Source organism: Zingiber officinale, chromosome 4B (genome assembly GCF_018446385.1).
Source record: "Zingiber officinale cultivar Zhangliang chromosome 4B, Zo_v1.1, whole genome shotgun sequence".
NCBI classification, from domain to species: domain Eukaryota; kingdom Viridiplantae; phylum Streptophyta; class Magnoliopsida; order Zingiberales; family Zingiberaceae; genus Zingiber; species Zingiber officinale.
In genome coordinates this window covers 113,181,568-113,206,833 of record NC_055993.1, presented here as the reverse complement: position 1 = coordinate 113,206,833, position 25,266 = coordinate 113,181,568, and the positions used below count along the sequence as shown (strand labels likewise).

At 33.2% G+C, this 25,266-nt stretch overlaps 2 protein-coding genes across 18 annotated transcripts in view; one reads left to right on the top strand and one right to left on the bottom strand.

Annotated features, from left to right (window-relative positions):
- Positions 1–2,347: 2,347 nt before the first annotated feature.
- Positions 2,348–15,889, top strand: LOC121976090 (oxysterol-binding protein-related protein 4B-like). 2 transcript variants are annotated; one of them, XM_042528094.1, is made up of 7 exons: positions 2,348–2,473; positions 6,981–7,157; positions 10,805–11,050; positions 12,562–12,658; positions 12,748–13,042; positions 13,150–13,252; positions 15,523–15,889. In XM_042528094.1, the coding sequence occupies exons 1-7, from the start codon at positions 2,426–2,428 to the stop codon at positions 15,796–15,798; spliced, it is 1,242 nt and encodes a 413-aa protein (XP_042384028.1). In that variant the 5' UTR covers positions 2,348–2,425; the 3' UTR covers positions 15,799–15,889. The 2 variants fall into 2 exon arrangements, with proteins under 2 accessions (XP_042384028.1, XP_042384027.1); XM_042528093.1 differs by having other exon boundaries at positions 15,520–15,889.
- A 3,230-nt stretch (positions 15,890–19,119) lies between these two features.
- The window catches only part of LOC121976088, a 30,674-nt gene continuing 24,527 nt past the window's right edge, over positions 19,120–25,266 (bottom strand). For 6 of the 16 annotated variants that reach the window (XR_006110515.1, XR_006110516.1, XR_006110512.1 and 3 more), the window contains one exon: positions 23,535–23,582. Coding sequence is in view for 7 of the 16 variants with exons in the window: in XM_042528085.1 (XP_042384019.1) it covers positions 19,344–19,385; positions 23,535–23,582 (90 nt within the window). In the remaining 9 variants the exon portion in view is untranslated. Of the gene's footprint in view, positions 19,386–23,534; positions 23,583–25,266 lie in introns of those variants that run through there. The other 10 variants (XM_042528092.1, XM_042528090.1, XM_042528089.1 and 7 more) reach the window with 6 other exon arrangements.

The following is a 25,266-nucleotide window of genomic DNA, read 5'->3' as shown; positions in this document are numbered from 1 at the left end:
TCGAAGGCAGTGAATACTTGCCCCAGTTGGGATAACTTTAGGTATTAATCTGATTGAAAAAATCAACAAATATTTCTTAGTCAAAATTAGACATAACTCATGTGTAATCATATTATTTCTTAGTAACTTTGTTTGATAGAAAATAGAGAATTAGGTTGACTGAAGGGTTCGATCGACCGAACAGGTTGATTCGATTGGCCAATCCAAGTTAATAAGCACAGATAGATCTATATCCATGCAAAGAAGGAAACAGAAGTTGAGTCGACTGATTAGGATGATCAATTGACCCAATAAGTTTGGAAAGAATAAAATGGATATGATTGGATTGAAATAGTAAAAGAAATTCTAGGATCCAATCGACTGGATAGGTTCAGTCGACCAAAAAAATAAATTTTGCAAAATTGATTAGATCAGATCGGAGCAAGCAAGCAAAGAAGATGGACCAGACGTTTGATAGAAAGTTCAATCGACTGGAAGGTTTTAGTCGATTGATCGATTTTCAGTTGATCACCGAATGAAATCTATAAAAAAAAACCTCGAGATCCAAGGCTCGGCATCAATTCTCTTATCGATCTGTCATGCTCCTACTGCTCCGTTCATGCAAGTATTGCTGCTACTATGCCAAGAGGTTCTCCGACTAAATTCTACTTTCATGTTGTCGATATAATTACTTGCATTTATTTAAGGGGATAGTAGTGTGTTACTATCTTCCTCACATCTTGTATGAGTTTTCCTCCTCTGAAAGATTTTTGAAGAGAACTTTGGTTGATTGCCTATTCAGAAACGGTCCAAGAGATCGTCAGCCTTGGAATAATAGTCGTTGGACTGTGAACCAAGTAATCGACCTTGTCTTTCATAATCTATTTTTCCGCTATGATTATGTTTCTAATTTCAAAGACAAAAACGTTCTCAAACGAGCGATATTTACACTCTTTCTATCGTGTGTGTATAATAATAATAATAATATTGTAATATTATTTTTTAAAAATATTAATAATAGTGTCATTAAATAATATTGATAATAATATTAATATTATTTTTAAAAATATTAATAATAAAATTATTATTATTATTGATATTAATATTAATATTATCATTAATACTAATAGTAAAATAATACTAGTATAAAATTAATTTCGAGGATGGAGATTTGGTCCCCATTGGTTTAGATTCAGAGTTTTTTCGAATATGAAAAAATGGAGATGGGGTGGGGATGGAATTCGGGAGGAGATGGATATATATATATATATATTTTGTAGTTTTATTTTTATTTATTTATTTTATATATCTTTTTTTCACTCTCTTTTACATTTTGAATGCTACATTTTATTGTATTTTATTTTGATCAAATATAAAAACAAGTTGCCTTATCCAATTTGAATGTTTTCTGTATTAACTATGCATCCTTCCTTAAACATATGCCCAAATATTGTTTATAGATAGTTTGTAATATCATTGATGTGTCATCATACATGTCTAAATACTATTTATAATTTATATTATTATTATTATCATGGAGCATTGATCGACGTTACATTAACCCTCAAGCTACCCTCAAACCATAGACAAGGATCGAGCTTTAATCCCAATTCATTATTTAAAATTGTAACAATTTGAACCAAAGTCAACCATGACTAGATAACACATCTCTTCTATTCCTCTTTAGTTATGAGCCGACATTACAGTTCAAGTTTCAATATTTACTATTTGCATTTATTATGATATTGGAATTAAATGTAGGAAAGACTTGAAGGTAAGAAGAGAAGATAATAAATTTGAAGCAAGCCTACTAGAAACTCTAAGAAAATGACTCACAAAGACTCTACGTAGTCAAATCTTCTTAACGCCGTCCAAAACAAGCGGGATCATGGATTATAATGAATCACATCTATTTAACAGATATGATTTATTAAAATAAACTAATTCATACAGTAGATTATTCTCTGATATGTAAATTATGGATCAAAAGGATCTATCCTTCATCCAAATCTTTAGTCTGAATTTTTTTTATTACCTATTATAAAAAAATTATAAAAATGTTTTCATTATTAAATTTATTTTAATTTTAGTAAAGGGAGAAGTGGTATTTTAGAAAATGAGTATATTCTTTAGTAAATATGATACACTTTTTTTTTTTGGGTTATTATGTAAAATAAAGTTAAGTATTTGGTAAATTGCTATTAATACAACTTTAATATATAAAGGTCGGCTTTGTACTTGAAAGAATCATGCAGTTATATTTTGAGAAAAGCAAAACTAGAAAGGGAAATAATAAAAAAGTACAGGGCCGAAATGCAATTAGCCGGCTCTATAAATCAGAATCTTCACCTCCGATCTCTCCGCTCGCTATCGACTCAGCGAAACAAAGTGCGGTAGCAGCGATCGGCTCGCGACGGAGAAGGAATCTCCGCCTCGAGATCGAGGGATGGCATCGCCCATTCATAGGATCGGATTTCAGTCGCATCGAGTTATGGTACGCTCCGTTTAATCTCCGTCCCCTTCTTCGATCGCTTTCTTTTGCCTAATTGATTTGGACGAGTAGCGATGGATCTGATGTCGCCTTGCTTCGGTGAAATCGCCAGCGGATTTATTTTTTTGTTTCTTTGTGAAATTTCGTTTGTTTCATCCTGTCTTCCTCGATCCGAGCGCTGTGCTTTCCATCTGCGAGAGAAGATATGGATGCTGCAATCTCTACATTCACGAATCTCGCCGCGAAATTTCGATCCGCCCTTTCCTTCTTCTTTCTTTCTCGAGCACAACCCGATCGAAATCGATGCGTCTGAGTAAACGTAGCATTTTTCCCCCCTTGTGTTTAGCTTGGGGGGGCTCTGTTTCCTCGTCTTTCTGTAGAAGAAAGACGAAGGGTCTGCAAGGCTAAACGGTGCTCGCTCAGGAAACTAGCGGCGAGACTGGTAATAGTAATAATTGTTCTTTAATTTGATTTGCCTAATTTTTTTTTTTATTGATTAATGAATATTTAAATATTTAAATAATAAATAAAGAATATTTTTATAATAATAAAAATATATTTATATAAAATACTCAGAAGCCTGCGTGATTTGTTCCGCTCATATCTATCCAGTCATCTCAATGATTTACTTGACTAATTTAATTAACTCTATTAACTTTTATTTTGTCTTTACTAACTTGCTCGACTTGCTTAACTTTATTATTCACTCAACTCGCAATTTTGTATAGTTTGATTAGTTTGCTAAGCTTTCTAAATCAATTGGTCAGTCTCTGTCTTACTCATTTGGTAAAGATCATATATATTGAATGTCCACATGTTTAATCTTATAGTCATTTATATCGAAGTAAATTAAAAAATTAATAAATCACCACGTAAAAGGATGTTTCTCCTGACTTTATCCGAAATCCACTCTTATTTATTTTGACAATTTTAACCAACTCAGTCCCGTTCCGGGACCTCTTTGACTTACTCATTCCCCTTAGCAAGCCTTGTCTATCACAACTAATTAATTGAACATGCAAGGCTAGTCTACTCTAGTTGATTTGTCAACTAGCTTAATTGGTCGAGTGGACCCAATCAAACTACATGATCTAATGAGTGTTGATTGGTCCTCTTGATCGATCTGCTTGATTGGTATGCTAGACCTAATCTACCCAATTGGTTCACTTAATTTGCGTACTTGAGTTGTCAGATTCGACTTTGTTTGACACAGTTGATGTTAGGAGCCATGTGCGAGAGGGAGTGGGTGTGAATGGTTTTAATCATTTCGTCTTGATCTTGTCCTTATCATTTGCATACATAGTAGAAACTTGAATTAACTTAAGCCACATGTACAACTATAATATTTTATTTGGTATCCGCTTTTTACACGACTAATCCAAAATTTATTCCTAGTGATCTTTCTTCACTATAAACTTCACCCCTTTTGAATATTTTTTTTTTTGTAGGCAGAGAAATCTCTTAACCTTGTTCTTACACGACCACAATAAATAAATATAAAAACAAATAGTCAAATAACTTTATAATCAACACTTTATTTTGCTCGCTTTTTTGTCGCTTTTAAATGTCTTTTTATGATTGAAAATGCATCAACGCTTTATTCCAAAACCCACAAGCATGACACTGAGAATCCTCCTCGAAATATTCATTATAAGATTCTTGTTTGGGTTGATTTTCATCTATCAATTCATTGGTAGACTTCATTAATCGATTGTCATCAAATCCGATAGTTTAAACTTGCAAAACAACTATTTTTTTACCTTACCAATCAATTAGTGTGGCTCACCAATTGATTGTTTGCTTCCAATTGATCAAACCAATTGATTGCACAACATTCTATTAGCTGTTATAGTGTGCTAATCGATTACTCCAATCGATTGAATCACCAATCAATTGCACTAATCGAAGCAGGAAAATATAAATCTTTGAACGAGCTCTATTTTGCACCAAATATTGTCTCATTCTGATATCTAAGTCAAAGTTATGGCATTCGAAAATTTGCTCTGTTAGAATTTCCTTGTTGCCTGACATTCGATCAACCTCGACTTGTCAGAACTTCCACGTTACTTGACTTCTCTCTTGCCAACTCTCTATTAGACTTTCGATCACCAAATGTTCAATCAAATTTAACCCACTTGGACTTTCCTCTTGCCAAATTCCTGTTGAACTTTCGATCACCAAATATTTGGTCAATCTTGACCCATTTGAATTTTTCTTTTGCCAATTTCTTATTGGACTTCCAATCATCAAGTATCCGGTCAACCATGACACACTTTGAACTTTCTTCTTCTCATGTCAACTCACTGTTAGACTTCTAATGGCCAAGTGTTCGGTCAACCGTGACCTACTTAGACTTCTCGTTTTCGTGCCAATTTCATGTTGGTCTAACAATCACTAGGTGTTCAATCAATCATAACCCACCTAGACTTTTCTCGCCTCATGCTAATACCATATTGGACTTATGATATCGTCAAGTATCTGATCAATCTTGACCTACTTGATGTCTCGTGTTAACTCTTTATTGGACTTCTAACATTATCAAATATTCGGGCGCAGACTCTATGTTCACCTCAAAAAATTATCGATTAAATTTTTTTTTATGCTTAATATTATAATTCAATCCTTAAATCTTAAATATAAAATCTTATTGGCATAACTAGAAGTTACGCGATGTATCATCACGTGATGTAAGTGTGTGTGTATATAGTCCAAATTAGTTTTGTATTTTATTTTCACGACTAAGATGAATTGGGACATTTGGAAGTGATCCAAACTCCTCGAGTGAGTCAAGGTATCTTGAATGACTTTATGATATCTCGATTTATCTCAATCGTGAAAATAAGGTGCGAAAGTGAGTCGAACACCATATCATTTCTATGCATATGCACTTTATTTTTATTCTATTTTTTATATCATTTATCTATAGTGTATGAAGAGGGCTAAAAACTTATTTAAACTTTGTGGGTTGCGTTTTCATTAAGGTTATAAATAAATGAAATATTTCTAACCAAAATCGGTATTTATATTTAGTTCGATATTTATATTTGCTTAATGGTAAAAGAATATATTAAATAAATAAGCTTAACACTAACTATAGTAATTTATAAAGTATTATAATCTTAAATTATTCATAATAAGTTAAAAATAAAAAATAATATAAATTAAATATATTAATAAACGTTTAATCTAATTTATAAAGACAATATTATTGAGCTGGATAATTAAAATCAATTCGAGATAAAAAAAATTAATAAATAAATTTGAATAGACATAAATATATCAAAGTTTGGCCCGGCGTCTAATTTACGTCCACAGAAATAAAATAATAATAATAATAATAATAATAATAATAATAATAATCTCTTGTGGCTTTATTGTTTGTGGGTTGCGTTTTCATTAAGGTTATAAATAAATGAAATATTTCTAACCAAAATCGGTATTTATATTTAGTTCGATATTTATATTTGCTTAATGGTAAAAGAATATATTAAATAAATAAGCTTAACACTAACTATAGTAATTTATAAAGTATTATAATCTTAAATTATTCATAATAAGTTAAAAATAAAAAATAATATAAATTAAATATATTAATAAACGTTTAATCTAATTTATAAAGACAATATTATTGAGCTGGATAATTAAAATCAATTCGAGATAAAAAAAATTAATAAATAAATTTGAATAGACATAAATATATCAAAGTTTGGCCCGGCGTCTAATTTACGTCCACAGAAATAAAATAATAATAATAATAATAATAATAATAATCTCTTGTGGCTTTATTGTTTGTGGGTTGCGTTTTCATTAAGGTTATAAATAAATGAAATATTTCTAACCAAAATCGGTATTTATATTTGCTTAATGGTAAAAGAATATATTAAATAAATAAGCTTAACACTAACTATAGTAATTTATAAAGTATTATAATCTTAAATTATTCATAATAAGTTAAAAATAAAAAATAATATAAATTAAATATATTAATAAACGTTTAATCTAATTTATAAAGACAATATTATTGAGCTGGATAATTAAAATCAATTCGAGATAAAAAAAAATTAATAAATAAATTTGAATAGACTTAAATATATCAAAGTTTGGCCCGGCGTCTAATTTACGTCTACAGAAATAAAATAATAATAATAATAATAATCTTTGGTGGCTTTATTGTTTCTTGGTCAGTTTCGCTAAAATTCAGTACAATGATTGCAGGGTCAACAACTGGGTCTCGGCATTATTTGATAAACTTCCTCTTTTGGCTACTGCTTAATAGATGAAATTCCTCTTTGGGCTAATCGAACGTTAACTAAATGATAATCCTATTATTCTTTTTTACTTAAGTAAGATAAGGAGTTCATTCTTGACTCAGGATTCACTCCTATCCTCTAGCCACTTGGGCCCTTCCTCGAGCACTAGGCATGCGTCCACTCCTTCAGCCCCAGAATAATTCAAAATTTATATTAAAGTTTAAAGAATTTGTTAACATGTTTTTTTTGGGGGGTTACAGATCAGGAAGAATGAAAGGGAAGGGGAGGCGGAAGAAGAAGGAAAGAGGGTGGTGCTGACGGCGCCGCTGGCTCTGGAAGGAGGCCTGGCGGCGGAGCACCGGCCGCCTAACTTCCTCCAGCAACTGCTCGGGCTCTTCTGCAACGTACGGCCAGGATCCGATCTCAGCCGCTTCCAGGTATGCCTTAATGGTTATCATATATATATGTATCCTCAATTTAATTAATTAATTAATTAATTAATTAATTATTCATTCATCTAATGAACAAACAGCCAGTTAGATTTTAGTGGAAGGGAGGATGGGAAAACATCTGATCACATTAAACTGCTCCTGGTTAATTAGTTTGAAGTACTAATTAATTCGATCTTAATTAAGTTTAATAGTTGGAATTATAATTACTGATCACTAAAGATCGTGGCAAAAGAGTGACTAAGAGTGTGATACATCGATCACTTATTATTTTGCCTAAATTCTCATTTAAAAATATATTCTCCTTATTATTCATGTGAATAACATCATCCCAAATTCTTAACATAATGGTTGTATTTATGAGGACTGAGAAGACACTTGCATGTCTGAAGGGAAAGCATGTGCTTGATATGATTGAGGAAATATGCTTGGCACACCCACAAATACAAATATCAACAAGGATAAAAGATTGGTTTAGAAACTAAACTACCACATAGTTACAAGGCCACACATCTCATTTTGCATTCAGTACTGTGATTTTCCGACTTCTTGAGATGCCATGACATGATTATTTGGATATATTATTAGTCATTATCATAATAATGCCTAATAATTGTTCCATCTAACTGTTATCACATATCATGCTAATAGCTGGGGAGTTTGCATCACCAAATTGTTTTGTTTGAACTATTTAATGCTGGCTATATTAATTTTATTCATTTATTGAACCAATAGAAGGGAGTAGACGAACATAAAATAAAATTTGACACTAGTAGAAGTAGACGAAATCAAGAATTTAAATACCTTTTTTTTACTAATAAAATGTAGTTTAGTAGAAATCTACATTGACAAGTAGATCCACAGAGATGATGAAATTTTGTATTAAATTTTGATTCCCAACCATTACGGTCATTATTCTATACATTTACTAATTAAGACGGCCCTAGAACCTATGATTTTTTACTAAAGATCTATCTATATAAAAGTATGATAAGTATTGTCAGTGAAATATCTACTTATGGATGCAAGAGCTAAGGATATAAAGTTATGTCTGTCGGTTTATCTTGTCTTTTTAGTGAGGTTAACTATGCTAAGTGATGCCAACTGTTTGAAAAGCTAGTTGTCGTTTTATGTTTAAATGTTCGACATGACTACTCAAGACTAATGTTTGAGGACGTTTATAGATGAAAACGACTAGGAATTGGAGTTTGTTTGGGCCACTGCTGCATGAGTGACCAATGAACTCCGTCAAAGGTCATCAATTCATGACAGCAACGTTTCAACAAACTGAAATATACCCACACAATTTGTTTTAGTTGGTATTCAATTTACGCAGATTAAAAAAATTCATCCCACTGCATTATTAGTTTATTACCCGGGAGATACACAGTTTATATCAATATCTACATGACTTCGTATATTTTGGGTAATTTGTATGCATGATAACCAGAAAAGAAATCCAACATCCTTTGATTGTGCGTTTTTTTTTTTAAATTTTTTTCTTCTTGAGGTGGTGCATTCATATAGTTATAATATGTCATTTTATATAGTTATATCAAATTGCTTTATTTAGTTATAGTAGGTGCCTTTGTTTCGATAATATGAATGTGCTTTGATTTAGATATAGTATGTAATTTAGTTAAGTTGTAGCAAATGTTTTCTTTTTTGTAAAACAAATTTAACCAAAATGTATCAGCTTTTAGTTATTTCTAACTAGTGCCTCTATTTAATTTTTTTTTATAAATGGTACTTTATGATTTGTGCAAAATCATTTTTAGATTTGTGTGCAAATGATGTAACCATCCTTCGTAAGATCACACCCTTCACGTAAATTTTACCATACATTATCAATACTTAAATCGTAATTTTGAACTAAGTACCTTTTCTTCTTATAACTAGTAACATTTAATTCAATACAAAGTATGCAACAAAAATGAAAAGAAACAAAAACATGCTAATGTCTTGATTTGATGTGGTTTGAAAACCTCCATCCTACTCTGACTTACGACTCTTTGATAAGTCACTCCTGAATTATCATTAGATTTTCTCCTTCTCGGGTTTTCTTTCGAAGCTGAAGAAACTTCTTATCAGATCTTTACAAAATTATAATATGAAAGCTAAAGGATTAAGAGTAAGAGTACATAAGAAAGCTCAAATGCTCACAATAACATCTTAGGACATTATTCTTCGAATGCTCCCCTTGGTTCCCTTATATAAGCTTCAATCCTCTTCAACTTATCTTTACTATTTGATTATGCTAATGTTGATCAGTCAACTAAATCCATCGCCTCAACTGATACACCTTAACTATTAGGTCAGTAAACTGTTGTCATTTTGCATTGTCAGATTAGTGACTATTTTTAGCTTGTCTCTTATTTCATCAGTCAATTTGAATTAATCATCAATCAACTAAGCCAGATCAATCGATTGCCCAATTGACTCGGACATAAATATAAACATTCTATTCATTAGTTGATCATCTTGAATAGACTCCGCGCTTGACTTGACTCGACCATCATGAGTCGATTGACAATAGATAGTCAACTATCTAGATGGCTCATCCATGAATACAAATATTTATTTGTTGGCTAATTCACTTGAGTCAGCAACTCAGTTGACTCAACTACCAGTCAATTAAATACAACCTCCAATCAATTGGATTCATCAATTATGACCATTCTAATGATTGAGTTGACCTAAGTTGAGCATTATCCTCTCCCAAGTACACGTCTCCCTTGTCGGCTAAAATGCGTATCCTAATCTTTAGGTCTTCTTCTATCAAAAAGTCTCTTTCAGATGTTCGTCATATACCAAGTATGTGATCAATCTTCTATCGAACTTCCAACCACTAAGTGTTTAGTCATCCTAAATTTATTTAGACTTCTCCAACTACCAAGTGTTAATCACCCTTGACTATTTGGATTTTTCAACCATCAAATCTTTTATCACCCTTGATCTATTTGAACTTCGGCTCTATCATGATCTTCTTGAACTTCTTCTCTGGCAACCGATGTTGTGCTTCTCTTTTACCAACACTTATTGGACCTCTCTTTATCAACACCTCTTGGATTTCACCTATGCCAATACTTATTAAACTTTTTCAATTTAATTATCAAGTATCTAATCAACCTTAATTTATTTGAACTTCTTCTATCCACTACATTTATAGTATCTTGTCAAGTATTCTACACCTGCACATTTGACAAACTTTATTAGCCTAACTTAAATCCTTTACTCAAACATCAAAATTACTTAGTTGAATACGACAACCTAGAATACGATTACACTAGCAATCGTTCCAACATCATTTAATTGAACTCGACCGCGTGAGATAAAATTGCACCAACAAATATACATGTCACTCATCTAGGACATCCATAATTAGTAAACAACTTTATCTACATCAAATTTCTAATATTTCTTACTAATCAAAGGATAATTATTATTTTTATTTATGAGATCCGCTGGTTAATAATCCTTGACATACTAGATATTTTTTCATACCAAACTTGAGTAGCCTTTGCAAATTTACTTAAGTGTGCCTCAAGTGTTCTAATTAAATGTATAATTGTTCTTCAAGGATTTCACTACTATTTAAATTGAGAATCTTTCTTTCCTTCTGTTTTTATATGCAGCTACCATCTCTCTTCAACATGCCCAAGTCACAACTCCAATGCTATGGAGAAATGGTTTACTGCTACAATGAGGACTACTTGTGTAAGTGTGCCCAAGGACAGAGCAAGCTTAATAGGTTTATTTCAGTGGTTGCTTGGAGCATATCAACCACAAGACCTGCAATATTTGGCCAGGCTCCTTACAATCCCATTTTAGGAGAAACTCATCATGTTTCTAGAGGATCCCTTAATGTCCTCCTTGAGCAGGTGAGTACACTTGATGCTGGACCTCATCATATTTTCTTTCATGCATTCTTCGAGGTTTCCTAGTTCATGTTAAATATTTAGTTCTCTTCATAGTTTAATATATAAAATACTATTTTGCAAATCCATCATGGTTTCTTAGTATCTTTTAGTTTGGATGAGAACATGGGAAGAAAATACATCCATTCATAGGCCAATTTGTTAGGCCCCACTGGTGACTTTATGTTGACGATCTACACAACAGAAAATAATCTACAAACAATAAACATCACATGTTAAGTATCAACATCTTTATGAATAATAAAAAAAATCTTTCAAGAAAAGTTGAACCAGAACACTCAAGAAAAAAACATTCAAAAACTCCATTTTGCAACTAGTGAGAAAGCCTTTTAGCACTACAGTAAATTTATTTATATAGAGAGTAATGTTATGCTGCTCACCTCCTGTGCACAATTCCGTGGACGACTGAGTGCATTTCCGAGTGTCCTGCTTACTCAGTTGGGCACGGGAGTCGAGCATAGAATGTGAGCATCATATCATTCTCGTGTGTGTATATATATATATATAGAGAGAGAGAGTGTGTGTAATATTACGGTGCTCACCTCCCATGCGCAACTCCGTGGGTGACCAAGTGCACTTTCGGACGCTCCACTCACTCAGTCAGAAATGGGAGGTGAGCACCATATCATTCCCATATATATATAATTTTTATTTTTCTTCTTTTTTATTGTACTATTAAATCAACTGGTAGAAAATTATAATTGTCACTATAACATCTATTTATGTTTTCATACATCTATTAGTTTCAATTTCCTATCTAGTTTCACTTGGTTAAAATAAAGAACTAAGTTCTTATTAAATATTACCAATATATAAATGGTAACACTAATGTAGTATAAATAAGATAACATGTATGGCTAGAAGCCCACCAAATGTAGTGGTAAATGGGTTAGATCCCCCACGAATAATGAGTGGGATCAACCTTCCACCCATCTGCCACCCGATAAGCATATAGTAAATGAGCCATAGTTCTCACTGATAACATCTGAGCTAAAGCTCAACAAGTATAATTGCACAACTAGTAACAATGTAAATCAATTAAAATAGAGCAAAAAGAACAATTAATATTTGTATCAATCTTCATGGGTGCTACCCTACTTCATTTGTCCTTAATTTTGATACTTTAATTTGCGTTTTATGAAAATTTGTTCTTGCATTCCATTTCTACAAGGAAGAATATCCAAAGATGGATACAAATATACCAATAAGAGTCTGGAGAAAGATAAAGCAATTTAAATGAGAAGTTTCACAGGATGAGTAGTATACATGGATCAAGTTATTAGCAAACCCTTTCCAATTGTTGTATCTACACAATCACCACCTGTAATGGCATGTAAGCATGAAACCAAGTGCCATAACTCTACCCTGCCATGAGCTTGCATTATAGAATCTCTACTTTCTTCCATGTCTATTCTTGTGCTGTCTATTCTCAGTAACTAGAACTGATTTGGCAGGTCTCTCATCACCCTCCAGTGACTGCTCTCCATGCAACCGATACAAATCTTAATATAGAACTGAATTGGTGCCACAGCGTTGTTCCCAGGTTCCATGGTAGGTTTTCTTTTATAGAATCCTAACTATCTCAGCCGTGATATAACTCTTAGTCACACCTCTGTTCCTTTAAATTTCTTTATAAAAAGGTACCAGTGTTGAAGCTGCAATCAAAGGAAAGAGGCAGCTGAAGCTTTTGACGTTCGGGGAGAACTACGAAATGGATTCACCAAACTTGATGATAAAACTAATTCCCCCAACTGGTGCTGACTGGATTGGGAATGTTAGAATCAGGTGCAAAGATTCTGAACTGGAGGCAGATCTCTGCTACTACAAGAGCCATAGGTTCCTTGGGTTTGGTGGTAGTTCTCGATTTGTCAAGGGAACAATCTCCCACTCAAACACATCGAAAACAATCTATCAAATAGAGGGCGAGTGGGACCGGTACAATACACATATGCAACAAACATGAATATAGTGTTTCTTTCAATTTTCAAGATCTTTTGTATATGCATGAACTTAGCACTGACATCTTTTTTGTTCAAATGAAGAGTCGTCGAGTTGAAAGATGTCCACAGCGGAGAGGTTATGGTTTTGTATGATGCCAAGAAAGCCATCTCTCAACTAAACACTCCTGTGTTGGGGGTTCCACAGGTATACATCGAATTATTTGCTTGCATGAAAATCATCGGTTTTTGCTGTTCCTAAAGTTCAAATAAATCCTAAATAGTTTGATGTTATCTTGCACACGTTAAAGTACAAGTGATTTACATGGAAAATATATCTTTTGCCTATTTCACATTCTTTTTTTCAGATTTGTCGAAAATTAATCTTTAGAACTATGCTCGATTCCATGAGGAAAGTCCCTTGTCAACCATATAGTCTTCCAAGAGCAATTAAGCGATACAGATGGATATAAAATGCACTGAAAAACATATATAGCAACATGGCTAGTAGTGACAATTTAGGCCAACAAGTCTTAATAGCTCAGTGCACAAGACAATCGTCAGGCCAGGTTTATGCATGAATGTCTCCACCACAACTCTCTCCAAGGCATTGGTGATCCCACCAAGTCTTGTACCTGAGAATCCTCCTCGCATGGAGGTGTCCATTTGCAGGAGGAAACTGTTAGTTTTCCTATTCAACGACGTCTACCTGTTGGTGTCCATGGTCGCGATCAGGGGATACCTCCAAGATTAAAAGATATGAAAGAAGTCATACCTCCAAGAACTAATATTGATCAAGAGGTGAATGCCTCTAACCCCTCTTAAATAATATTGATTGTTGGGCAGTTTTTGGAAATTTTTGGAAACATTGACCCCACCATGGCCGCACAAACTTAGTACACTTATATCCTGCAGAAACCTCAAGAAGAATTCTAGTTGCTAGTCATTGGAGAAGACTAGTAGGATGGGCATGAGCTTCTACAGTCCTATTTAATTGCACCTACAAGGACTGAGTCATAATAGTAACTTGTGTTGGAAATCAATTGTGCTTTGGTGGAGAATGCACCTGGGAGAATCTGGCCCTAGTGGAGAATCTGTGCAAGTGAAATTTTCCTTAAAATTTAATGCCAATGAACTTGAGTTTTTGAGACTTGCAATCTAGTCCTAGTGGAGAATCTGGGCAAGTGATCAGTGAGGACGGTACCTGGGTCAATAGTGCGAGAGTTGGAAGAGGAAAGATTATACGTTGTCTTCAGCTTATTGAGTTTGACTTAGCTCCAAAATGAAAACATTCATAGACTCTTGGAGAGTTAAAACTTTTGAATTAAGTATCCTTGATGAAAGAATCTGATGGATGAACCACGAGTTCTTGAACCATCAATTGATCTGTAAATCTGTGTGTTGGTTATCACACGATGGTTTAACACTAATCAAAGGTAGGAGTGAGTATTCGGTTAATTCGATTAATTTGATATATTTTTTTATTATTTTTTTAAGAAAATTCGGTTAATTCGGTGTTAACCGAAATAATCGATTCGGTTAATTCATTTGTAGTAAAATTTTGATTCGATTCGGTTAGCAAATAGTAAATCGGTTTTCGATTAATTCGGTTAATTTATAGACCGAATTAACCAAATGCTCACCCCTAATCAAAGGAATCAACAGACATGGTATCAATGAGAGAGGAGATTATGCTAGCTCTAGGACATGGATCTCAAGAGTTGACAGAGATTCAACCATGGAAAGATTAATGAAGGGATAATATCTTGTTAAGGACACTACATCAAGTACCTAACCAAATAGAAGTTCATGGATGATTGTATTTCCCACTTGATTAGAACACCCCAATTGCTGACTAGTTGGCAAAGGATATCTAGTTGATAGTAAATGAGGATGTCTCAAAGGGTAACTCGATAGATTAGAACCAAGCTCCTAGGGAGTGTCATCAAAACAACAGGTCAAGGAGAAAGGAGAGTGAGCAATAGTCCAAGAGCTTGTAGGTGATTCAACGGCCTGCAATGGAGAGCATTTAACTAGAATATAGTCTTGCTTCATCAACAATAGAATCCAGTCTACAAGAGATAGATCGATAGTTGGATCCACATTCAACAATTGGAAAAGTTCATGCTTTAGTTCATCTAGCTTAGGAAGGAACACATTGAAAGAGATAATACAAGCAGATCCTAAACATTTGAAAAGCTAGGATCTGCTTGTATTAAGCTAGGATTCAATTAAAATTTTGAATAGAACAAAACTAGTCTTGAACTTGATCCAAGACATGTTGATTGTGCAAAAATAAATAAATAAATAAAATAAAATAACACTTTTGGTTGAATCTACAACTAATGAAATCTATCAACGCTGCTTCAATCAATATGTCTATCCAAATTTTGGAAGATTGATTCCATGTGTTTCTTTTCTAATTAAAAATTAAGAAGTAAAATTAAGCAACACTTTTGCTAATTTCTTGGACAGAAGGTGTGGAACACGGAGTCGACCAAGGTATGGGGTGAATTAAGCCAAGCTATTTTGAGCAAGGATTGGGGAAAAGCTTCAGAGATAAAGAGAAGAATAGAAGAGCATGAGAGGAAGAAACAAAGAGAAAGGCTATCAAATGGGAAAGTTTGGATTCCCAAACATTTCTCAGTGCCTCACTCCATGGCGGACAACAATAATGAGTGGGAATGCTCTCCATTAGAGCCATTAGTTCCACCAGCTCCAATCATTCTTCCCCTACAAACCATGGGGATGTAATTACTGATTACAACGTGGGCAAACCTTATGTGTTTATTGTCATCCTTATATGTGTTTATTGTCAACTTAAGAAAAGTTGACGTTATTATCACTTCGTTGCATTCCTTCTATGTGATTTCTTTTATTAGTTTGCCTAGGTATTATTAGAGGTAAACTATGACAGATATAGAAATTGGCTAGAGATGGTCTAGTAGGGAGGAAATTCATTGAGTTGAAATGCAGGTTGGGTTTGGTTAATTGGCTAGCTAGCAATGAGTTCATCGATGTGGCTGAGGTCATTGAGGTGGGTGCAATTTGTGAAGTGCATGAGTATGGAATTCAGTTGGATTTCTTAGAGGTTATTGTACATGTATGGAGTTTAAGTTCAATTGAGCGGTGTGGTGGAACAATACGATTCTTCTATGCTAAAGTGGAGAGAACTAAGAAGCAACAAGAATACTCCAACATGATTATGATGAGATATTATTGCCTAGAAATCACTCAGTGGATTGTGCTACTACACCTAATCACCCTTTTCAGCATTCTTTCAGTGTAGCCCTTGTCTCCCTTTTATCGACTCAAAAATGAACCTGTGTCTCATGATGAAAGGTTATGGGATCTAACACCTAGGTGTTAAGTGTAAGATTGGCATGAAATCAAAGTCAATGAATGTAAAAGGACAATCAGGGTTGTTCTTTTGCTTGAATCTACTTGGAATTATTTTGTTCCTTGTCTTTTTGTCAGTCACTGTGAATTGAGTATTCATTTAGAGTTACTGAAGTCATTGCTTGTAAGATTATTGCATGGCTGAGCTAATAAACTTCATCCTATACTATTAATGTCCAATGTAGTTCCTTCTATGCATGGGGCAAATTGCAAAGGTGACCACTTTCCCTAAGCTATATTATTGACTTAACTACAACACTATGGTACATACTTTTTTTAAAGTAGTTTAAACTGCACCATTGGAGTTTTTTTTTAAAGCATAATCATTTTTGCTGAACCATTTCAACAACTTAGAAGTGCACCATCTTCAATCCCTTTTTGCAAAAGGAGAGGAATGACACTGAGCCCAAGCTGATATTCAAGAAGGAAGCTTGTTTTTAATTTTATTTTCTGTCTGTTATTTTTTGTTCTACATTCCAAAAAGATTTCTTCTTAATTGCATCTAGTTGATTGCCAAACATCTAAATCATTTTGCAATTCTCTGGTTGGAAGGAGATGCAGCATGTTGTGATATCCTTGAATTTAAACATATTTGACATTCAACTAGTTTAAAAGCTCTCTGGTCTGTCTAATGGTGATTCTTTATAAGATTGTCTAAGTCATGCCCCATTATTCTTTCATTTAGTCACTTAGCCACTGGCATCTGTTTCCATGTAGTTCTAGTCATCCACTTTGACTTTTGTTATTTCATGTGTTACAGATCTGTAGAGACTAATCTGTAGCAGTATCAGAAAGTGCTTAAGATTATCATGCTGCCCGTTTAGTTTCATGGTTGTTTTCAACTTTATCTTCTTTGTAATGCCCTTAAACTATCTATTCTTCTCAGTTTCTGATGATGTATTCTTACATCTTATAAGTCGCAGTACAATCATAAGGGAAGGTTTGTATCAACCTGGAAATTATTTCCAGATTACCCGTTCACCTCCTTAATACAAACTTATTTTCAACACTTGCCAACATGAGTTTCAGCATGGATGAGCTTTACTACTTGTTCTTATCGATTGCTTGTGTTGTTTTCAAGTATCAAGTGGTGTACTAGCACTGGAAGCTGCAGCTTGTTTGGTTGATTTTATTTCTGTTTGGCTGGAACTGCAACTTGTTACCAGATTTCGTAGTTCCAAACTGCTGATAGAAAGCTTGTTTCTAGTTACTTACATTGGCCTAAAGCTGTTATCAGGTACATACTTGAATCTGGCAAGAGTATTACTTTGATCCTTCTGTTCTCTGTGTTTTAGTGCTATCCATATAAGCTTCTCAGAGTTGATCATTTTTTGTGGCTTAAACTGTAGCTTGCTCCTAGATTTTGTACTTACAAATAATTGAAAGAAACTTGTTACCAGTTACTGCAGTTGGTCTTCTAGCTGCTGTCAGGTACAAACTTGATTCTGGTAATAATTGTGTTGATGTGTGAGTTTAACACCAGCATTCCTAAATATTTTCACATAGGAAGCATATTTTGTTTCTATTTAAGGTTCAAGTAATCAGATTATACTAGGAATTAATTCAATTTCACAACTCATAAGTACTGTTGTGTCCCCTACACTGAACTCTCTTCTACAAGTGATGCCTCACCAGCTTCAACAGTGGAAAGTAAGAGCCTAGCCCAGACATAGAGTGAAGATTTTTGGTCACTGGAAAAGTTTACCTGAGGCATTCAGTGTCGTGCACCCACGCTGAGAGACGATCCTCCAGACGAGCAAGGTTTGTGAAATTCTCAAGGTCTGAGAGATAATCTCAGTTGTAGTTCCACCCAGTTACACAAAAGCATTACACTTGGCTTCTTTTGAGTGCTGCAAGTATCGAAGTTAGGAAGCTATAAGGGCATTGTTTATTATGTTAGTGTATCATGGATTGGTTGTTGTGACTCTCCTGAAGCATGTAGCATAGACCGTGTAGCTTTTTGTGTATTGATGTATGGATTCAGTCTATTTTTTAACCAAACTGGATGGTTAGAGTGTGTGTTTTTATAGTATTTTAGTGATAACTTGGCTATAAAACTAATTCTTATCTTAAAATGTATAAATTAACCAAGATTTCTTTATAGATAAATTATTATTTGTCTCTAGAAATATCATTTACTTTTAAAAAACTTTTCTATTGTCAGCATCAGTAGTGTGCCAATGGAGGCAAAATTATTAATTGTCTTTATAGTTATTGAAGACAATTATGCTTTTGTCTCCATAAGAATTTTCAGTGTGTGTTTCTATAAAAAATCATTGACTTTTAAAGACTATTATTAATTGTCCCTATATATATACTTTTAGAATTAAATTATTAATTCTAAAAATAATTGTTGCAGTTAATTAATTTTAGATGCAAGTTTTTCCAAAATAGTTAGAGACACTTGCATTAGAGGTATATTTTTTTTTAAAAAAAAAAACTCAACATGTTCGAGGAAATTCATGAGATTTAGGAGCAAATAAGTATGCCTCTAAATCTAACATTGCAGTGTGCTGTTCACTATTGTTCAAAGAATCTAACGTAGCGGATCTCATCTAGTAGAATAAAACTTGATTGTTATTGTTTTACCTTGACATTTTGTGTCTTGCAGTATCAACAAAGTTTGCTCACATAAGATGATCAAAATCAGTCTGAATTTCTCATCCTACCATATTAATTTGCACACAGGTATGATAAAAATTGGATGGTGAAACAGTATTTCTCGTATATCTAATTATATTTTTTAAAAGAATCGTAATTTCGTCATAGGCAGCCATTCAAATAATTCAATTAAGAAAATACTCAAGAAACACAAAGTTCAAATTAAGATGCTCACTCCTACAATGCAGTCAAGACTGGCCATCACTTTGTATGGAATTATATTCGTACAGTGCTGCCGGTCATCCAAATTTCTGCTTCCTATCAGCTAGCCGAGACCTCAACTGCACGTAATAGGAATTTCTTGGATCAACATGTAATTGCTAAATAGCCCGCAACAATTTAAGAATTCATTCTTGATTTCTCTACTTTGACATTAAGTGGTGGATCATCAAAGAACTGTCCACAGAAAGAAATAAACACTTCCAAACAATATCTTAGTCAAATTTTTGTTGAATTAAATCAGTAATGAAGGCTAACAAATGAAGGAAACATCATACACTAACACCCAAAAACCTGAAAGAATGGTAATGTGTATAATTGAATAGTAAACAAACATGCAGCTTTTTCAAAAAAAAAAAAATGATATCAAACAATCAACTGCTGTCAAACAAATGTGATTGGAAATGTGGCACAAACCAAAATGATTAGGGTTGAGACAAAGGCAAACTTTGTTTAAGGGGGAGGGCAAATCCTTTTGTAGCAACCCTAACTACATACTACTTGAACTAGTGGGAGTACTTTGCTAATTGGTTCACGCTACATTTGTCCAACAAAAAAAAATCAAAACAACTGCCAAATATCATTTAATTGTTCTTGCCTCTCCCTCACTAAGCAACTAATTTCATTTGATCGCGGAAATGGAGATCTCCTTGGGTTATAGTACTTGATAAATATGCCAGCACTGCATTAAAAGAAGTTATTGACGAAAAATCAAGAGTGAAAGTTTTGAGTGAACATGTGGACCTTTAAGACAGAAAAGTTTTATATTAATGGTAAGACCAACCATACAAATGTCAGAGTCAAGTAAATAAAATAGAAAAAGTTAGTGCAGAAGAGAAAAGAATGATAAGATCATGTGTAGGGTTACTAAATAAAATAATTATTGTCCTCTAAATGATAAATGAGAGAGAATCAACCAAATTTGGTAGAGGATACAGAAAGAATAGAACACAAATATAAATTTTATTGATATGGTCTAGATAAAGTTAGTTATTTGGATACAATAGGTTACGATTAGGGTTTTTATGTTGAGTCTATAAATCCATGTGATGTAGTTATACTTTATAAAATAATGCAATATAATAATTCACTTTCCTAATTTCCACTTGGTATCAGAGTTATTGTTAGAGATTTTATCTTGAGTCTATAAATCCATGTAATTATACTTTATGAATAATGCAAGACAATAAATTTTAATTGTACCAAAGCCACTATTTATGGTCAGTTTTTTTCAAGAGTTCTTCCATTGAAGGGAAGGATGTCGATTCCCCCTTATCATCTATTCTCCTCTCTCGTTCTCTCATTCCCAACAACTGCACGAAGCCTCCACACACATCCTATGCCTATGGTTTAAGATAAAATTAGTTATTTGGGCAACAAGTAGAATTTTTATGCAGAGTCTATAAATCTTATGGTTATGCTTTAAATAAAATTAGTTGTGGGTAGAATAAGTCATGTTTGGGTGTTTTATGTTAAGTCTACAAATACATGTAATTAAAATTTATATATAATAGTTCTCTTATGGTATCAAAGCATCTATTTAAGGTTGGGATTTTTCAAGAGATTCCCTTAAGGAGAAAATCATCTCCTCTCATCCTCTCTCTCTGTCTTGCTCCCAGCCACCACACCAAACCTCTACTCAAGATTTTCATGGACAACTTGCACACGTGATTTCCAACCTAGTCGCTCTTGCTCATCCTTTGCCTTTTCATCCTAGTCCCAACTTAGATATTGATTTTGTTGGAAGATTTATATCACTAGTTTGCATCTTCCTAGACTCCTTTTTATCATTGGAAGTAGATCTAGTTCCCTTTTGCATAATCATAAAATTGGTTTACAGTTTGTGTTATCTTAATTCTTTAAATCAAGTTGCGTCAAAGTTTCAATCTTTGACTATTATATGGTGTCACTAGCAAATTGAAGATGAAAGGAGGCAGAAGATAAAGAGATAAAGAAAAATACAATAATATTATCTTAATTCATCTTAGACTTGTGTTGTAGCATGCCAAGGGGTATTGAGTGTTGGCATGGCATGATACTTATCAACATTAATTAACACAATGACATGGAAATGTTGCTTATGCTGAGTAGTATCAAGTTTGGATAATTTGTCGAAACGATACATTTCGATGGTGCCACCTGACACATTACGAGATTTCAAACCTTGCTTAAACTATCAACCACATTTTGTTCTACTTTATATGGATATTTGTCTCTTTTCCTTCTTCTATAACATCAGCTAGCCTTCATTCTAATTTTTTGTGAGCTTCATGTGTATATCTAGTAAAGACTTAAATAGTGTGATCATCTTGTAGAAGTCTAGCAAACAAGCTATGTGTTGCCTAAAGCCAACATAGATCTACAAAAGAAGATATCTTTTTCTCATCTTGTTCAAGTATAAAAAAGGGTAGAATTGTGGTTTTTATTTAACTTGTATCTCTTCTCAAGGAACCTCGAGTGCTTCCACTTCGCTCACTTGATGGGTTATTTCCTGATATCTCTATACATCTTTTTCTCTTTCTCCTCTCTTTATCAGTGTATCATAAGATTTAAAATCTCAAGTCATGTAATAATTTGTCTTTAATCGGAACGATAAAAGGATAAAGTTTCAATACTGAATTATATTGTGCTGGAACAATTTCAGTACTTGTTTACTTTATATATAAGAATATATTAATTAAAGAAATGTTCATTGTCATTAATATTTGAGAATAATGAGTTATAAATTATCACAAGGATCTCAATCACTTTGTTGATTCCTTTGTTTATAGAATTATCAACATCAAGTGTATACATTATACCTTTTATTATCTATCCTATTGTATCTATGAACAAATTACAATTTTTTAATGTTGTTTTTTATTTATTTTCCTTTTTAGATGAAAATTGATAACCATTTGTACTTGTTTATATTGTAGGAAGTAGGAACTTACTATATAACAAAATAATTAGCTTAGTTGTGCATAAAATGTTATCCTGCATTCAAAAACTAGACGAGCCAAATTTAATTCATGTAAAATAATATTTGTATTAACAAAAAAAATTATTTTTGCAAATTGAGAATCAAAATCTCTTATTGCAAACTTTTTCATCCAAAATTAAAAAATATTTTTTTTCCTTTTTTCTTTTTAAAATTTATGAAAAAATATAATATCAATTGTTCTACTGAACATGATTATCTATTCATCTAATTGTGATTGTCATTCAAGAAGATACAAATATTTAAATTTATTTAATTTTTATCATCATTTTTATATAAAAATAAAAATAAAAATAAACTGATAGAACTATAATACGTTGGCTAAAGCAACAATGCGATCTTAGATATAAATTAACTGCCTAAAAGTTTTAGTTTCTAAGAAAAAAAAAGGAGAATAATTAAATTTGATCCAAAACTTAAACAAAAATAACTTCAAAATGTAAAAAAAATAAATATCTCAGAGCACAATTATAATATTTACATTTATTGTTTGTAATATATAATCTGTGTGTTGAAAACATAGCATCCGTTTGATTTCATTTAGCATAACCTACGATTGGGGATACCAAAATAAAGATACATTAAAAATTTAGATTCCAGTATGAGCCAATCAAAGCCATCAAAATTGAGCATCTATAAAAAAAAACCACTAAACTTTTTCTTCACTACAAGAACTATGACTACATTATCCATTATGAAATATTGTACTTCAATGTTTTCCCTTTTCTAATTTCTACAAATGTAAGAGGGATAAAAGGCCATAGAAAATCCTATATACCATACTAAATAAAGATTTAGAAGACATGGAAATCTCTACTAGATATTTTTACATAAGGTTCAATGTGAGGCAAATCCATATCACTTACTCTAAATAGTTAAGACTCATGGCTAAATTCTGTTATTGTATTGATGATTTCTGTCCTTTTTCAAGCAAAGTTTAACCCAATCGTTCATGAATGAACAGATTTTTTTAATTTTATTTTTCCGGCACCTTATCTATATATATTCAATATATTATACAGCAAGTACTATTTACAGCATATGTAACCATATCAATATCAATAAAGGCTGCTTGTTTTTATTGAAATATCAACACAATGCCCTATAGTAAAAGCACCGCACTCTCCATCACCACTATCTAAACTAACCTATTAACAGGATTCTCATATTTAAAAATAAATGTAAAAAGGTTGGTCAAGATAACTACAGATGAAGGGAGGAGCTTAAATACCGTCTCTACGAATTTGAGGTGTCTCATGACTTCTTCTGTTGGCAGTTCCTACAGTCACATTGAAAGTCACATTCATTCACACATGCATCATAAAAAGGTCGAAACCAGTGCAACTAAATGTTATAAAGCTGATACAGAAATTTGAACAAAAGCCGATTCCACATAGCACCAGTAGAATGACAAGCATGAAACAATAAAAGAAAAAATGTATAGGATCATGCATCAATAACTTACAAGTGGCATCCTCCTCATATTGCATGAAATGCATAGTTAGTACACAAACACGATTTTAATCGTGATGAAGGACTTGTGACACAACGCTAAGTTGGCGTCTCAAATTACACAGATAAATAGGGATGAAATTGACAAAGCAAAGAATAACTATCTTACACACACATTCATATATAAACTAGCACATAGAGATTGAAAGTGGAGTATTTTACTAATCAAATACTGAAAAGATACATAGAGACACAATAGTTTTATAAGGTCATTCATCAATAACTTATAAGTCACATCCTACCCATATAGCACCAGAATGCATAGCTAGTACACCAAAAACGATTTTAATCGTGATGAAGAACTTGTTATGCAACACTAAATTGATGCCTCAAATTACAAAGACAAATAAGGACGAAATTGACAAAGCAAAGAATAACCTCTCTCTCTCTCTCTCTCTCTCTCTGAGACACACACACATATATAAACTACCACACAGAGATTGAAAGTGAAGTATTTTACTAATCAAATACAGAAAAGATACATAGAGACAATAATTTTATAGACACAGTAATAACTAAACAAAGAAAGAAATGCCACTGATTGGGGAAATAATAATCTCAGTAAACTTTTACTAAATTAAAAGATTCCCATTACAGTAGAATCAAATTAAAAATACTCCAACAAAATTTCCACATTAGAAACTACATGGTACCTAAAATAAATCAATTGTCAATCAAATTAAAATTCAATATTCAAATTAATGTTTTGTTTGCAAATTACCAAGTCGTGTCAATTGACACAAGTAGAGTTTAGCATTTCGTTTACCAACTCACACGAGGAACACTAGCGAATCGAGATACTACAACCGACACATTGAGTGAAAGCAGACAGTGATGGATTGCACCATGAGGTCCCATGACTACTTCACAGTCAAAGACCTGATCAAGAGCTTCTCCCCACTTCTTCAAGGTTCACCTCAGTAAGTACCCGGGTAGTTTTGATGTGGTGGTCCAACAACCTCTTCTTTTCCTCTACCACCTCTTCCCCTTCTTCCTCCACCGCATCATTTGTCTTTTCCTTCCCTCTATCTCATTCGCATCGTCCTCCACCACATCATCTGGCTTTTCCTCCACCTTATCAGCCTCTTCCTTCTCTTCCTCCTCTACCTCCATCGCCATCTCTATCTTCCCTCCTTTGCCTACAACCACGTACAACTGCCCTTGGCTTCACTTCAGTTCTAGTAACCTAGCTCTTTAGTCCCTGATCTTGATTATGATCTCTGGATTGATTCAAGTTCTCATGGCTCATCCTAGTTCTCAGCGTTCTATTTATTTCTCTTCTCCCACCACCACCACCACCAAGGCACCTAATGGTACATGCTGCAGTTGTGGTGCTCCATGTTCCTGTTATAGTGTTGTTTATTGTCATAGACTTGATGGATCCTGAAGTGTTCCATTGTGCCAAAGATCTCTGCCACTATTGGCTACTACTAGCAGAGGAGAGGAAGGGA